This window comes from Enhydra lutris, unplaced genomic scaffold (genome assembly GCF_002288905.1).
Source record: "Enhydra lutris kenyoni isolate GAN:26980312 unplaced genomic scaffold, ASM228890v2 scaffoldscaffold2, whole genome shotgun sequence".
In the NCBI taxonomy this organism is placed as follows: Eukaryota; Metazoa; Chordata; class Mammalia; order Carnivora; family Mustelidae; genus Enhydra; species Enhydra lutris.
Window position 1 is genome coordinate 44,747,235 of NW_019154086.1, and position 17,276 is coordinate 44,764,510.

Here is a 17,276-nt window from a genome sequence, read left to right on the forward strand (position 1 = left end):
CATTTGTAGATAGGGAAACCAAGGCACAAATTGGTCAAGGGACACGCTGAAGCTGATACAGTGAAGTAGAGTTGGTTTCCAGAGACTACATTCCTGACCTTGTTGTCATTCTGCCTCTTGGCATTTTGTGCTTTCTAAAATTTTGCAAAACATTTTAAATATTCTTCATCTCATTTTATTCTCCACACTTGTGTGAGTAGGTATTATTCTCATTGACAGTTCACATAGGATAGAAATGAGGCTCAGAGAGGTTAACATATTGCTCAAAAATCACACAGCCAGTGACTAGCAGAGCCAAGACTCAGACCTTGATCTTGCACCTCAGCGATCATGCTTTTTGCTTCCCTGTCCTACTGCTAAGCATCTCTTAATGTAGAATCTCTTTAGATTTTTGTCCTGAAGCATAAAAAAGCAACATAACATCTCCTTATTTGTCAGGACTTTTTTTTTTTTCCATAACTGTTGCAGTGTAACCCTTTTCCATCAATCACATATTCCTAATCATCTTCCCATAACCCATTCTCTGCATGATTTGGATCAGTCTGCTCTTGCTCTATGCGCAATTTATAGGCATTGACCAAGTGTCATCCCAGCCAAAATGAACCGTTCCCTGACAAAGGGCTGCCCGACCCAGAAATAATATACCTTTTCCTCTATCCTACTTATCCTAAGATGGCACAGGTAGCTTCCCTATCAGTGAACACAAATGTTCCTCCTGGTCCTATTTCCATCCCCAAGAGAGGAGTCTTTAAGGTGATCTGTCCACAGACTTTCACTCCCCAGGGAGCAGCGGCCTCCTTTGGTGCTGACGCACTGGCAGCACATCTCCCAGCCTCGCTGTCCGGGGCTTTGTTTTTCCTGATCTGCTGCTGTCCCCTGAGAGCCACGGCCCAAGGACCAAGGCCAAATGCAAGAGGTTTTGTACCCACAGTTAGCTGATTTTACCTTCTTACTTAGTAGGACGCCTTTTCTAAATCTGAACACAAGTTTGCATTTAACTGGAGGGTTCAGGTCCCCACGAAGCATGGAAGGCATGCTGGCCTTCCATCTAAGCAGTCCCAATGAGAGGGACGGCCTCCCAGTAAGCGCTGAAAATCAGTTCTCTTACTCTGAACTATCTCAATCAGATTCGTTTTCCTCAGCCAAGGAGGAGATTTAGCTGTAACAGCATTTGTTGTTTCCCTTAACATGTCTTTGTCACTTGACCAAATTTACCAAACTCTGTGAGTTCCCGCTGCTGGAAACCGGCCTGTTTTTCCTCCTGTCTTGGAGTGCCTTCCTGTCTGCGGAGGCCGCCGGCCTGACAGGTCAGTGCTTCATTGGGCCCAGCGCATGTGGGTGTGTGAGATGCATGTATGCTCCCAGGAGGAACCCCCCCCCCAACCCCACACACACACCCAACGCAGCAGGAGGTGAAATGGACTCTCTCTTAGACGGGGGTCTGTGTCTGAATCAGAGAAAAAAAAAAAAAAAAAAAGATCACTCATCCATTTTGTATGCAACAGCTTAATGGAAAGTCACCAAAATGACATTTCCTCTTCTCTCCTTGCTGGTCAGGAAGGGAATGTTAAAATCAACAAATGGCTGATTTATAGGGGGGACAGATGACTCCACAAATGGAAGTCTACTCCCAGTGTGAAGAGGCGCACAGGTGCTCTGCAGAAAAGGGTGGTGGTTTTCCATTGGCCGCTAAGGGCAAGTACCCACGGCAGCAGCCCCCCTGGGGTGTGCACATTTCCACACACATCAGTGTTGAGAACCCTTGCATACAAGAAACAAGAGCTAATGCGGTGGCGCCACAGTTTACTATCTTCCCATGGAAAGTCTATACCTAGAATCTCTGAGGTGGACTGTCCACAGAGAAAGAAGCAGCCCCTAACGGCCTGAGAGCCTCGGGTCCTGTGATCTGGCTTCAGCACTTAGATTGCCTTCCTGCAGCAGCGAGGATTTGCGCTTGGATAGCTGCAACGATTGGGTGCTTCTCCATGTAGAAGAATCACTGTGGCTCTGAGCAAAATGTCAAAGCTGTTTCTCTCCTTTGGCCTAGTTCCCTGCCTTTCCCAGGTTTCAGTCCTGGATCCCTTGGCTGGCTGCTGCCATCCTAATTGACATTCGAGTGGTGAGACTCACCTCCCCCACCCTCTAGGTTTTAACTGGTAACAAGGTATGCCTCTCTGGGTATTTGCATTTTGTTAGATGGTACTTTAATTCTAAATAATAATAATAGAAGCTGACATATATTGAAGGTGTACAGTGAGCCAAGTGCTGCCTGACCGCCTTTCTTAATTCACAGAAAGACTCAAAGTTAGGGCCTACACCCAGGTTATTCAGCCAACAGTAAGAGGTGGAGCTGGAATTGAAAACTAGACCTGATTCCAGAGCTGGGCTCTTGAGGACAAAGCACTGCTGCCTTGAATGAAACTACATCTGTGGACTATCAGGCAAGCCCTCATGAGGAGAAAGATATTTGGGGTCTCAGGAGCCTGCCTGGTCCACTTGCTCATAGCTGGTTTGGGCTCTCCTGTGAAAAGCATGGCAAGTCTTTCTTGTAATGATAACCTGTCCTACTGCAGAGTCACAGGGGTCAAGCTATTCCCACAGGCTTCGAAGGTATCTGTTGCTGACGCAGAAAGCTCCTGCCAGTTCTTAGGATGCTGTATCAAGGCTACTATACCAGAGTGCACCCTAAGGGGCGCTTGTATCCAATGTCTGTTATGTTAGTGTCTTCCCTTGTTATTAGGGAGGCTGCTGAAGAACTTCATCATTTCAGAAAAAGAGAACAATAGTGTCCCTTAAATGAAATAATGAAAGTAAAAAGATTATATCAGCCATTCAAAATAATTTTGGTTCCCTTTCCTCCAGACTCTATGCCATTTTCAGCACTCAACATTTATAAAACAATGGAAGTAATGTTCACAGTAAGAATATATATTTGACCTTCTAGAAAGGTAAAGAAGTATCTTAACTCACCTGGTATTTTTTAGTCTACCATTGAACGTTATAATAAACACACTTAAGCGCACACACACACACACACACACCCCAATACCTAAAAATTATTTATTTTTATGTGTGAAAATTGTCCATTTCAGCAAGATCTTGTTTTATTAACTAGGTAAAGGTTACAGTCCATGTATAAATTGCTAGTTTATCTGTACCTTGCTCTCTTGCCACACTTTTCAACCTGACATCCTTATTGGATGCCACTCAGACGCCCTCTAGGTAGCCAGCATCATGGGATGGGTGAATGTAGGAGCGGACCTCAGTGGCAGAAAGACCGAAAAGTCCATGGCTGTTCCAAGGGCCATGCTCACTTGAGAACGGTACTTCAGATAAAGCAATGTGCCCGGTAGGCATTTGATACAAACCAAACTCTAGGTGTAAGCATTTTCTGCCGCAAATACCAAGGCTGCTTGGTCTAAATTACTTATGCGTTTATTTGTGTGTTTATTATTAATCCTCGCCTATTTCCAAATTGGATTTGAGACAACTCATAACATGAGCCATGCATACCATGGGACCGTTTAGTTGAGAGTAAATACTCAAGTGCTTTGGGATAGAGCTTTTCTGCAAAATTAGACAGCTGTTCGTTGCTGTGGTTTGGCAATAAATATAGCTCTGAGCTTTCTGGCAGCCAAAGCCAAAAGGGAAACATGATTAGTTATATAGGAATAATACAGCATTATAAAAGGAAATCATACTTATTTATAAAAATGGGCAAATTTCTTTTCTGGTATAAAAATTTTAGGGAAATTTATCATATGTATCCTTGTATAAGGGAACTTCGAACACTGTAGTGGGCAACATATTTAATAACAGTTTCAGGGAAGATGGAGATACACTCTTCATGAAATCATCTCTCCTATCAACCTTCGATGAAATCTGAGGAAGTAGCACCAAATCATAATTATCTACAGGTATTTCTGGTAATGATGAAATCCTTTTAGTTCTAATCCACAACTAAACTAGATATTGCAAAGCTAAAATCTAGAAAACTTTTCAAAAAGTGCTTAACAAATGGACGTATGACAATGAATATAAAGAACTAAGTGGACTAAGCTATTAAACAATGTATGAGTAACTATGGAGGTGACCAACAATCATGGGGCCTGTCTGTGTTCATGAACAACACATCATGTAGGCCCTAGGGATGGTGTGTACCTGCATTGGTTCTCAGCAGAATTCCCCCAGCCCTGACATTTCAAAATAGTGCTCAAGGATGCCCACCAAGTGAGCAAGTCTTGCCACTCCTACACTTCCCTTTTTATTGGTTCCATGAATTGGGTTTTCAGGTAATATTTCATTTGAAAAAGGGATTTCTATTGCTTTAAAAAAAAATACATCTATTTTTAGATACATACTTTTTATTTTTTCTTACTGCCAAAGTAATGTATAAACATTATAGAAAATTTAGGAAGTGTAAATTCACAGAAGGAAATACCTTCTCACTACCTATTAATAACTACCTATTAATATTTGTCTGAGTACATCTGATTAAATGCATATATGTACACTTAATTAAATATATACATGCATACATGAATATAATTATGCTTCTTAAATTTTAAGTAACTTGCTTTTTTCACTCAAGAATTTATGGTGACTGTTTTTCGTGACATTATTCTTGTATATTATTTAATGGCTGCCTAGCATAATATCATATCAACTTGCCATAATTTATTCTACCCTCCCTCTGATTATTTATAGTTTTTAGTATTATTAATATGATTACAATGGTAATCCTTATAGATTGATGTATGCATCTCTATTGCTGGGTTAATAAGAAAACTAACATTTTAATGTCTTGGAGAAATTTGCCCGAATTATCCTCCAGAAAATTTGTAACCCTTTATACTTCCACACACAATGAAAGAGAGCTCATTTGCTCACATCTCTGCCACCCTAAATCTTACTCACCCCTGTTAATATGATAATCAATTTCCATTTCATTGTGATTTACATTTATTATATTTGTACTGATGAAAGCATTTTAGTCACATGTCATTGGTTATTTATATTTATCCTTTGTTAAACTACCTGTTTCTGCCCTTAGTCCTTTTTCCTATTGAGATGCTTATGCAGCAGCGAGGATTTGCTTATGTCACATTGAATTTTAAAAGCTTTTTATTCATTAAAAAAATTAATCTCTTGACTGTCATGTAAGCTATAAATATTCTCCAATTTGTGGTTTTATCTCTTAAATATGTTTTATTTTATTGGCTTAGTAAGGGAAAAGGATAGTATGGACATTTTCAGCTTTATGCAGTTAATTTTATCTCCTCTTTAGAAAACCCAAGATTTTATTGATTTTTGCATAGAAAGCCAAAGTGTTTATCAATGATAATGCATACTTTTAATAGTTTTGTTTTTGCACTGGAATCCAGCTGGAATTTGTTTTAATATGTAGCACAGGATATCGCAGGAACTTGATTATCTTCCTAGAAGATACCTTCTATTTGTCCTAACACCTTTCAACTATAACCGATGTATTTATAGCTTAATGTCCATGTCTGTAGGTAATATGTGCATACGTATGTTCTGGGTTTTCTATTATCCCAGTGAAATATTGGTCTGCACTCTTTTAATCATTTCAGCTTCATTGTTCATTTTAATGTCTGGATCAATCCCTCACCCTCCCTTCCCCACTTTCAAGAGCTTCTTTGCTGTACTCACATATTTATTATTCCAGATGGACTTGAAAATAACTTTGTTAGGTTTCAAGCAGAAAATAATTGAGATTATGATTGCGGTTGCATTAAATTTTTAGATTAATTTGAGAAGCGTTATTTTTACAATGTTGAGTCTTCCCACCCAGAAATATGTTATGTCTCTCCATTTATTCCAGTCATCTTTTATGGCCCTTAGTAAATTTTTCTAGTTGTATTCACGTTCAACCTACAAATTTTATCTTAAGTACTTTTTAAACTATTTTATATTTGAGGGAATTATGATGAATCAGAACTTCTTCCATTATAGTTTCCAGCTGGCTGCTATTTGTTTACATGCACCTAGACTTCACTGGGCTATTGGATTCACTCTCTATGGTTCTGAAATCTAGAGCTAGAAGTGATGTGTAGAATTAGGATTGACCGGCCAAATTGCATCAGACTATCAGGTCTGCCAGTGCTGTATCAGCACCAGAAGTATGGCTGAAGCCTTCTGGGCCCTCACTATTTTTTGAGCAATGGAATGAATGATTTTAGCTCTACAAGAGGAAAATTTTCCAAAATCTGAATAATGGACTGCTTTATCAGGTAATAAGTGTCCTGTGCCTGAGAATATACTGAAAGACTGCATATGTCCATTGGTCAGGATTTCCAAGGCAGATTCATACATCAGTGAAAGACTATACCATAAATTACATCAATCTGCAATTTCATTTCCCTAATGATTAAGTTAAAATAGAGACATATAGTCCTGAGGAAACAAGAACCTATCTGAGAGGAATATAGTAGACATATGCTGATTTGGGCTGCCCAGCACGCATTCTCATTTTCACTGGTAATAGTATCCTGATGTTGCTTAGGGAGCTACCACTCCTCCATCAGATACCCTCTTGTTGATCAAGATGTCTCATCCTCCTCTGCCAAAGAGAATGGGGACATGGGAAGCGAGGTCAGGCAGACACTCTTTCCCTAGGATATGATCCTTTAGGAGAGAGATAGAAGGGTGTATGTCTGTTGGCACCTGTTCTTTCCAACAGCAAAGCTCTGTTGAAATCCCCTATTTATTCCTGACACTGATTCCTGGGGCTGCCTTATTGCTTCTTTTCTGAGAGCTATTACTCTTCCCTGCTGTAAATTCTTTTCTGATTACAGTAGCCAGAATCAGTGTTTATTGCTTGCAAACAAAGAATCCTGAATGGTACAAGAAAAGGAATAATCCATGATAGATTCCCACAAAAGAAACTGCATAATTTGGTGACAGATCAGAAGGAAAAGAGGCTCAAAGACAATGCAGCCTCTAGGCTAGGACACTTGGGACCCTCTTATGCCAGATGCACAGTGATAGCCAAACAAAAAGGATCAAGCTTTTAAAGACAGTTTGCACAGTGTTCATTATCATTTTCAATTCAGCTTCTTATAAGATTCATGATGAACACTTCACTGTGAGAGGGGCTTGCTCATTACCGCATCTTCTGCTTTCACTTTCAGTTTTACTAATTTGATGATGATCATTTGATTTATTTTGATTATCTTTTACTTCAAGGGCCACATTTGCAGCCGCCTCATCTCAGTCACTTGGAAATTGCACCTGCTAATGTTCAATCGTCACATAGAAGAACTTAGTTTTATGGGAACGAGTGTCTTTTAGACATGCAAATGAAGGTTGGCATTTCTATTACCCAGAAATTTGATTCTCTGCTCTTGGAAATATACAAGTACAGTTTGAGAAAACTTTTATTTGGGAACACTGGACAGAATGTCAAATGCAAGTGAGAAGTCTTTCTAGAGGATGAAAGTGTATAGATAGAAATGGACTTCAGGGAGTTCTTACAAGCGAGGAGAGCATAGAAAGAGAATGTATATGGATGTGTCTGCCCTACTTACAAAATCAGCCACTTTAGGGGTATGTCTCTGGTTTCTGGATCTTTGGCTCACTGGCTGAGGGATTGGGATAAGTCATCTAGCAATTGGTATCTCAATTTTCTTTACTGTTATGGTAAAAGGATTTTATTATTTTGTAATGGAGGGACATTATACATGTACAAAATTTTGGCTTTTGAGTAAATACATGATCCCAAGGTATTCTCTCTGTTAGGTACCTGGTACACATGCATACCTAATTTCTGATCAGGTGGAATTTTTCTTGTGGAGAGTTCTATTTCCTTTTTTTTTTTTAATATTTTATTTATTTATTTGACAGAGATTACAAGTAGGCAGAGAGGCAGGCAGAGAGAGAGGAGGAAGCAGGCTCCCTGCTGAGCAGAGAGCCCGATGTGGGGCTCGATCCCAGGACTCTGAGATCATGACCTGAGCCGAAGGCAGAGGCTTTAACCCACTGAGCCACCCAGGCGCCCCGAGAGTTCTATTTTCTAAAAGTCACTGGGTTACTGAGCCGTTACTTTAAATTGAATATTGAAAATAATTCAGCAGTATTATTTATAGCATAATCTCTAATGGAATTGAATCCTGTCATAGAAGCTGCTTTTCAGTTTATAAAAATAACCAAAAAGCACAGCTGAACAGGTTGTTTGAAAATTCATTTTTATAATCTGTTTCCCAGCTGAGACTTTGGGGGTCAGGTTTTTGCCAGAAGCAAACTTTCAGGGACTGTCATTAAACACCAGAAGAGTAAGATTTCTAATGGCAACATTGACACCATGTCTAATGATTTCTCTGCTTCCAGGCATGGCTGTAATAAAGGCAGCTTCCATTTTTAGATTCCTGGGGCATATTTTACATCCACTGAAGGCAAAGGAGGAAGAGAGAGGCCACTGGCATACCTCGTTTTCTCATACAAGAAGTTAAATAGTATAGCTTGCTATTTATTCACCTTAGAATGAGCTCCACCTAAGAAAATAAACATATAAAAACATGAAAGAAGAAAAAAGTCCTGATTACTAAGTAATGCTGTTGGGCTTTCTGGTGTGATTCCAGACAGTAAAAAACTCTGAGAAATTTATTAAATATAGTAGGATGAAATTATATGATGCTCTGACCCATTTCCTAGGGAATTGACCAAGATGTCTGAAAGCGGCACTCAGCACACACAGACAGCAGACACAATATTAACAGTTAATTGGTCTCAATCCCAGGAATTGAGGAATTTCTCCTGTTGCTTTCAAGTGACAAGGGCCTAATTACATTGTCATGATAAGCAAAAGTTGACACTTGGAAGCTCAGGTTCTGCTTCTCTGTCAGGTCAATTCTTGAAAGGTTCTTCTAGCTTAAGTAGTCAGGAAAAGGAGAACTTGGGAAAGTCTTTCTTATTTACAATAGACAAAAAAGAAAGACCTCCAAATGAAATGACTATTTCATTTGGACATGTTGAGACTTCGCTGGATCTGAGTAAGTTGGCTTATTACATCTTATCTCCATCATCTCTTGACTTGGGAAAAAAAGTTGACTGAAACTCTTAAGAAGGCTTTAGCTTAGAGGTGAATGTGTTCCATTGGGCTTGCCAGCAATGTACTGCATGACTCGATGGAAAATATATTTCTAGATCTCAATAAATAAAACAAAACACTGGGAGGGGACTTGGTTTCAATTGCTTCTTAAAAGAAATCTGGTCATTTTCAGCTTCTAAGAACATGTCATTAAGTGACATCTCTTTTCTTAAAACTGCTCATGCTTTATATTGTCAGAACCATGTGAATCCAACTTAATTAGCCAACAATTCACCAACAAATGAGGTGCATTGAGTGTTTTCCAAGCCAAAAATAAAACCTGGAAACTCAGAATATTAGGCATTCAAACTGTAATAGGCATCCAAAATTCTCAAGGGGATTAGTAAACCAACAGAGTGAACCAAGGGCAAACATACAACGTTGCCACCTCAATAAACACAGGTGTAAAGTACATCTCCTTGCATAATAACTCATTAAATCACACCTGCATTTTCTTGAACTGAATAGCTTATCATTTCAGTGTTCAAACAACCTTGCACAAGCAACTTGAGTAGTGGACAAATTTAGCCCCGCCTTTTTCACTGTAAATATTTTTAGTCATTATTTAATGTCTCCTTATGGGGCCAAGAGGCATAAGAGGGAAAAAAAAATCTTTCTTTCTCAAAAACCCATTTTCTTCATAGGCATGTATAAAATTGTCAGAGGATAGATGGCACAAATATAACACATGGATGAAGGAGAAAGTATAGTCAAAGATAATTTCCAGGTCCCTATATCAGCTTGATCAATGGTTCATTCCTCCAAAATGGGAATATAAGTGAGTGAATACATGCAATAGAAAGGGAGACACAAAAATTATTTCATTAGAAAGTCTTCTGGATTCTATGCAAATGTGAAAACTACATGGAAGGGTATGATGGGCAATTGGATATGGACATCTTGGGTGAGGTTCTTCATTAGCCATTTAGATGACTCTGGTGCAAATGTGTTAGCTGACACCAAGGAAATGAAAACTGAATAGAAGTGTAAGCTTGATGAACACCAAGTCCTGAGACAGAATAGCAGGGATATAAATGAAAAAGTGGTTTTTTTTTTCTTCTTTTCCGGACCCCAATTTAATTTGCACAGATACCCACTGCTATATTTTGAATGAGATTTTTGTTTTAAATGGAAATTTATAAACCTTGCAACATAGAGAGGAAGTAACTCTTAAATGCATGCCTACACTGCATTGGAGAAACCAGGAATAAGAACATAGATTTGTGCTATCTTTTATATTGATTTTCTTATATTCCACAGACTCATGATTAATCTGCCAACTGTGGCATTGCCAAATATGGTGAGCTAGACAGTAATTGTGCTCTTTGGAAACTTGGAATCTTTCATATTCCCTGAAGGAGTTTTCCATTTCTTTAAATCTTTGACTTCTCAGTTCCAGGTTCACGTTCAGCGGTGGTAGTAGGAAACCTGTCAGAAATGTCTCTTTTTACTAGATCAAAAATAAATAAAAGCGTGGCATATAAAAATAACCCATCAACTTTAAAACCCCACAGAGTACCATCTGAAAGCAAGACACATTTTTTCTTTCTCTCTCAATCTCTGTGTTCTGATAATATAATCAATATATGCTGTCCAAAAATGCAATATTCTTTAGTCTTAGAAACCCCTCAAGTCTGCATTTAATGTCAAAGAAAATCATGCTCCTTGTGACAGACGTTTATTTTTCAGCTTCTGTATCTGAAGGCTTCATCAACTTTTAATGAAAAAAGAATTACTGAATAATGTTATCAGTAACAAAGAGTGTAGGTGACAATCAATACTCTTGAATAAGAAAATTTAAATATTAGGAGAAAATGGACCCTGCCACTAATAAATCCAGATAAACATCTATTTGTATGTGAGGATCAAAAACTAATTTCTCTTGCATTCTCTTTTCAAAGCAGAGGAATATTTTTTGAAATAGAGATTCATTCTTTTGACCAATCTGCATTTCCACGCCTGATGCCTGTGGGCACTGTTATGGGAATTGGGGGCAATACAAAGAGGGAGGGTGTAGACCCAGTGCTTAAGGAGATCTAGGTCAAGAGGGAGACTCCTGGTAATCTAACTGACAGGAAGTCAACATGAAGCTGAGGGGCCCCATGTAATTCTTCAATTCCATATATGCAGACCTTGAAGCAAATGTAAACACTGATCCACTCAGATCACAGACATTTAAGATTGAAAAGCACTTAGAGATCTTCTAGAGCAGTGTTTGCCAGAGTCTCTTGACCCTTATTGGCCAAAAATAAAATAAAATAGCTTTATCATTCCCTTATTTGCAGACAAGTATAATTTTTGCCCACAAAAGTACTTACATACTTGAAAATACACAAAAAGTTTAATTAAAAACTGATGTTTTTATATTTTCTTTCATCTTTCAATGGGTTTTCTTGTATATTCCAACTTAATGAATACTAATGCAGACCATCTTCTTTAATTCATTGAGAAGAAGACAATGGACCAGGCAATGAATTTAAATTGCACAAGTCATCCAAGTGGATGAACTGCAACCAGATAGTTCCCAGGCCTCTTGATGTCCACTGTAGTACATTTTTCCTTATATAATTTACAATCACACACTGAACCTTGATCATGTAAGCTTATGTTTATATAGATGCCTAGACATAGACATAGACAATATTTAGTAGTACTAATGCTCTCTGAAAGGGTCCAGAAATGGGAATCAAGGACAACAGCGTACATGGCACTCTATTAACCATATGTTAATTGTCCTATGAAAATTGATCTCTGTGGAAAGAATGTCCTTGCCAGCAGAATCATTATTTTTCCCAAAGAATTATGGACCTCCTCATGCTGTTTTCTAAATTTCCTTACTTGCCAATTAATTTGAATTTAACTGTGTACTTCTTTGTGGTTTCTCAAACAGCTCTTTTAGCTAGTGTCATAAAATATTGGTTCTAGTTTTTGTTTAAAATTGCACAAATGAGTCCCTACAACCAGCCCTTTCAGGATCTTGTACACTACTGAAGTCTCACTGTGCAAACAGTGAAGGGCAATCTTGTGCATACACATGAGTCAGAGAGTATTATTATATTTTCTAGGCCACTTCTTGGTTTCTTTCAGATCTCGGGTATTTGTGAGCACATTCCCCTCTCTTTGGACTCAGATGTATGGACTTGATTCCATCCGTCATTGCCACAGGACCCCATAAATAGAACTTGAATCCAAAATCTTAGACATGCAATGTAGCTATTGCACTTAGTGATTGCTTGTTTTTGCAGCAGAGATGGAAAAAGAATGATCAGTTTTTATTTTTGTTGGGAAGAAAAATGTAGTCATGTTTGTCCGCATAGGACAGACATACTGGATGTTTCATATTTCTGATTTTTATAAAAGAACTAATAAAACATGTAAGACAAATGCTTTTGTGCTTATAGCAGTTAGTTTGACAATTAATACAGTTTAATAATTGTTTCTTTTAATAAGTATTTTTTAGAAAATGTAATTGATTAATTAATTAATTAATTCTATTTGTATTTATGTCCTAACCTATAATTGATTAAAACCCAAAGCGTGCAGGTAAACTGCATGTTTCTCACACATGCCCCACAGTCTCCTGCCTCTCTCCCTTCACTCACATTGAATTCCCTACTTCTGACTCAGCATCCTCAAACTCTTGTCATTTTTCAACACCCAAATACCTCTGCATCTTTTAGGAAAAATTTTCCCACTCCTCTTGCCCCTTCCCCAGCCCAAAAGAAATCGTAATCTCTCAGGATTTCTGTTTTCTTGTCGCCAACTACATTATACCTGCTATTAGATGTCTTTGTGTACATGTTGTCTCTGTGAGAAGACATAAAGCTGCTTGAGGTCTAAGACCAGCTTTATTCGGCCTTGTGTCCCCCATAGCCATAACCTGTGTTTGCTCACTGAATGACATCCATAGATAAATAGGATTTGAGTAGATGATAGCAGATACCCAAGATAACTTGCAAAAATCTAGTACCTTAACTCTAGTATTACTGAAAATTGTCTAAGTTTGGATTATTAGGAATAAGGAGCACATTTTCATTTGGTTTTTCTTGACACAGGAATTACTGTGGAAGAAATGGCAAAAAATAATAATTAAGGGTATAGAATATACAAGACATGTACTAGATCCTTTGTACTTCTTCCCCCAGCAATGTATTAAACAGGAAGTATTGTGTCTATCTGTGGAATCAGCTAAGTTATTCCTTCTTTTCATGTCTTCTTTCATCTACTTCTAGTAATTATAGTAAAATCTAGGATGTACTTATTAATGTTTATTTTATGAAGCATGTTAATATCCGTGATATAGCTTTATACTGAGAACAGACCTCTAAGACAGATTCGATACTATCCAAATGAGAAAATTGACTCTTAGATGGGTGAAGCCAATGGCCAGTGTCACCCATTTTCTACCTATAACCATAACCAGAGAATGGCAGCCTGAGAAGGGTGGAGATCTGACAGACCCCAGGCCCTGAGAGGCATAAACCACACAATTACTTTATAACTCTTAATTTTACTGACCAAATCTAGGTCTTACATGTTCTCTTTGACCATTTTGTTTTCATTTTTCTTTTATTGGGCTTTTAATTCTACTTTCTTTGGGTCCATTATTATGTCTGTTGTCTAGCTTCTTGAGGTAAATCATCCAATTCTTTTTTTTTTTTCCCTTAATGGAATGCATACAAGTCTGTAAACTTCCCTCTGAATAATCTGGTTTCATCTCATTGATTTTGATAAGAAGTGTACTCTACACTCACTGTTATTTATTTCTACATAAGCTCAAATTGCAAATTTGATTTCATCTTCAACTCTAATTTCATCTAGAAGAATACAGTTAAAAATCCCTAATGGATACATTTTTGTAGATATGCTTTTTTGTTAATTTCCAATTTTTTAATATTGTGATTGAAGACTGTGATTTATTTGCTTTTTTCTGAAGGGGAAAATTATTAAACAGTTTGATAGAAAAATATATTATCAATTTTATTCCAAATTTTCCATAAATAATACTAATATAAAAAAACGTAAACTCCTCAAATGTCCTTGATAGATAATTGTTCCATCAAACTGAAATTATTTTATGGAATCTTGTCAATTCTGGGAAGTTATGGAAAGAAAAATAGAAACTAAAAACACAGGAATATAATTTTAAAACTTTTTGTATAGTTAGTAAAAAACATTTTGGACCACACAAGGTCAAAGCAAGCCATAGAAGAGGTGGTGAACTGAGACTTAATACTAAAGCGTTGGTCAGAGATTTGCTTCTCAAAGTGAGATGCTAGGATCAGTGGCACAGACATCCCTGGTAGTATAAAATGCAGAATCATGGGCCCCACTCCAAACCTACTGGAGAAGAATCTGCATTTTACAAGATTCCCAAGTGATTCCAATGTACATTAACATTCCAGAGGCATTAGGTGGAGTTTTGAAATCTCTCTTGCCTAATCCAGATTCTTGGGCCATAGCTGAGCTTTCAGGTGGGGTCAAGAAGATTCCGCTGTAGGGGGAGGACAGTAGGATGTGCTGTAAATTAACCAGGAAATGACAAGGACAAGCAAAACAGAGGGGGAAGAAACAGCAAGGAAGAAAAGAAAGGAAGTGGGTTTCTCTGAGGTGAGCTGCTTCTGTCACTTGGACACCAACATCAGAATTCACCGTATTCAATGTCCTTTGACCTGAAAGTTCATGATCTAAAGACCCAGAAACATCTTTTTTCTACACAGAGGAGACTTCCTGAGTTTATCTTTAAATCTCATAGCTCACTTGAAAAAAATTAAGTTTTTATGATTAGAAGGTATGGTAATGATGTGTTTTAAAATTTTATTTTATAAGAGTTTTCTCCCTAAAAGGATAGTTGATGGTCCAGGAGTTTATTTTGCCTTTACCTTTTGAGAAAGTTAAGCTGGGCCACCTCTACTCAAATGTCTAAAGGTTTCATTTGGAACCAGCATTAGTTCCTCATCCTAAAAAAAAAAAAAAAAAAAAAGGTTAAATTGAGATGTTAATCCTAGTGAATTAATAAAATAGTATATAGGAAAATGATAGACCCAGGGAACTGGAGGATAACCAGACCCTTTATGAAAAGAGTTTTTTTCCCACAGCAGCTCTGGCAGATAATCATTCAAACATTTGGTTTGGCCCCAAAATTTCAAATGATAGGGAATTTCTCACACTTCAAGGCAGCCACACTATAGGATAGTGCTCATATTTTGGAAAGATCATATGATTTGGAGTCAGAAGACACATGTCCAAGTATAACCCAAGCGTCTTTAATAGTTCTAGGCCTAACTTATTTCCTTCCCCCAAGTCTCTTGTTCTAATCTAGTGGATCAAACTCACACTTTTTTAAAATGACAATTTTAACAATAAGTAGAATTGAAAGGAGACTGAGTCCAGTCCTCTGGGACTTGGCACAGCATCTCAGCTGCCACTGGCATCCTCTATTGTCCAGTTATGACAGGACGATATGGGGAAAAATCTTACTTCTAGGTGACAAAACTTCAGTGGTTTCCGGGAACCATTAATGGTTAGAATGAGAAGGGACACACAAGTGAGTACTGGTCGGGATTCTGTCAGGAAAAGAGAAACCAGCTGGCTATGCCCAGAGTTTAATGCGGGAGATTAGGTGTACAGATGGTAGAGAGTTGAAAAAGTACAAAGGGGGCACTGAGGCCATACAGGTAGTAATTGCCAGAAGCAAGTGTGAACCCTGGGTCAGGAAGGCCAAATGGAAGAGAATCTATAAGTTCTTAAGAGGGAACTGCTGGAGCTTTGACCCAGACCTCTGAGGTCACTGGCTGGCTATTGCTTTAATCTGAGGAAGGCCTGTGAGGCTGGAACCAACTGGAAGCTATGGTGAAGAACCACTGCTGAGATGCTGCTGACGGGAGCAATAGGCAAACAAGAAGGCAGCAAGGCCTTTTCTCCTCCTCTTAAATCCCAGCCTCCGTCTGGGGCTCATCTCAGCAGAGCTTAGCAGGCTCTGGAGAAGGAAGATGCGGTCTGCAGAGCCCCAGCCCCTGGATCACAGGGAGAGCACAGGCAGGTGTGTTTGGAGCCAAGACACTGGTTTGCTGACTCACACAGAGAGCACTTTGTGCCCTCCATCCCCCTGTAGACCCGAGAATCTGAGATCCAGGCATGTAAGAGAGCTGCCTAGGGCCCCACCTAACAGTCGGACAACTAGTGCTGGCAGGCATAGCGATGCAAAAATACAAAGACAGCTAAAATGCACTTTCCAAAAAAGATTGTGTTTATTCATTTGAGAGAGAGAGAGAGTGAGCATGAGAAGGGAGAGGGTCAGAGGGAGAAGCAGACTCTCTGCCAAGCACGGAGCGTGATGTGGGACTCAATCCTGGGACTCCAGGACCATGAGCCAAGCTGAAGGCAGTTGCTCAACCAACTGGGCCACCCAGGCGCCCTAACATGCACTTTTGTAAGAGAGAAAACCCTCAACTCTGAATCCACTTAAATGGCAGAGAATTTAGAGGTGTTTTTAGATGAGACATTTTCAAAATATGTTTTGGCTTGTAAAAGTCATACTAATTACAGTAATTTGTGTGAGTTAATTAATACTAAGGTATAGAATTATGATTATGTAGGCTAATGCTGAAGGTTAGATCAAGTCAGTTGTTATACTTTAATTAAAACACCAAGCCTCTGGTCATATAGCCACACTTCTCATTTGTTTGTTTGTGTGACGCATCTGTATACACAACTCAAAAAAAAAAAAAAAAAAAAACTATTAGCAGAGGCATTGCCTGCTAGTGTTCTAATGGAAGCAAGGAAACGAAACCAGTGGAGCTACTAGAGAATGTATCCTCAAACAAGATACCAGCCTCTTTGGATATATAATCTTCATCATCCTATCTCAATTTCTCTGGGACATCAGAAATGATATTTTTTAGATGGCTTAAGATTACCTTAAAACATTCACAGATGGACTGGTACAGGCAGTAAAGCACAGGGAGTTTGTTAAATTTTTGAAATCTCAGTTCTGCCACTTTCAAGGTGACCTTAAGTAAATTACTTTTGTTTCTTACTTGTTACATGGGAATAGGAATATGCATTAATTTATTCAGCAAATATTCACTGAATGCCTACCATGTGCCTGGCTTTGCTCAGAGGGTTAGGGACCAGTGAATCCCCCTGCACTCAATGAGCTTTCCTT

General features: G+C 38.5%; 1 protein-coding gene across 4 annotated transcripts in view; it reads left to right on the forward strand.

The window, feature by feature from the left end:
• Positions 1–17,276, forward strand: part of LOC111147846 (solute carrier family 9 member A9) — a 536,315-nt gene that overhangs the window by 245,145 nt on the left and 273,894 nt on the right. For all 4 annotated transcript variants that reach the window (XM_022504100.1, XM_022504104.1, XM_022504114.1 and 1 more), the window contains exon 8: positions 1,202–1,307. In XM_022504100.1, coding sequence (XP_022359808.1) covers positions 1,202–1,307 — 106 coding nt within the window. The remainder of the gene's footprint in view (positions 1–1,201; positions 1,308–17,276) is intronic.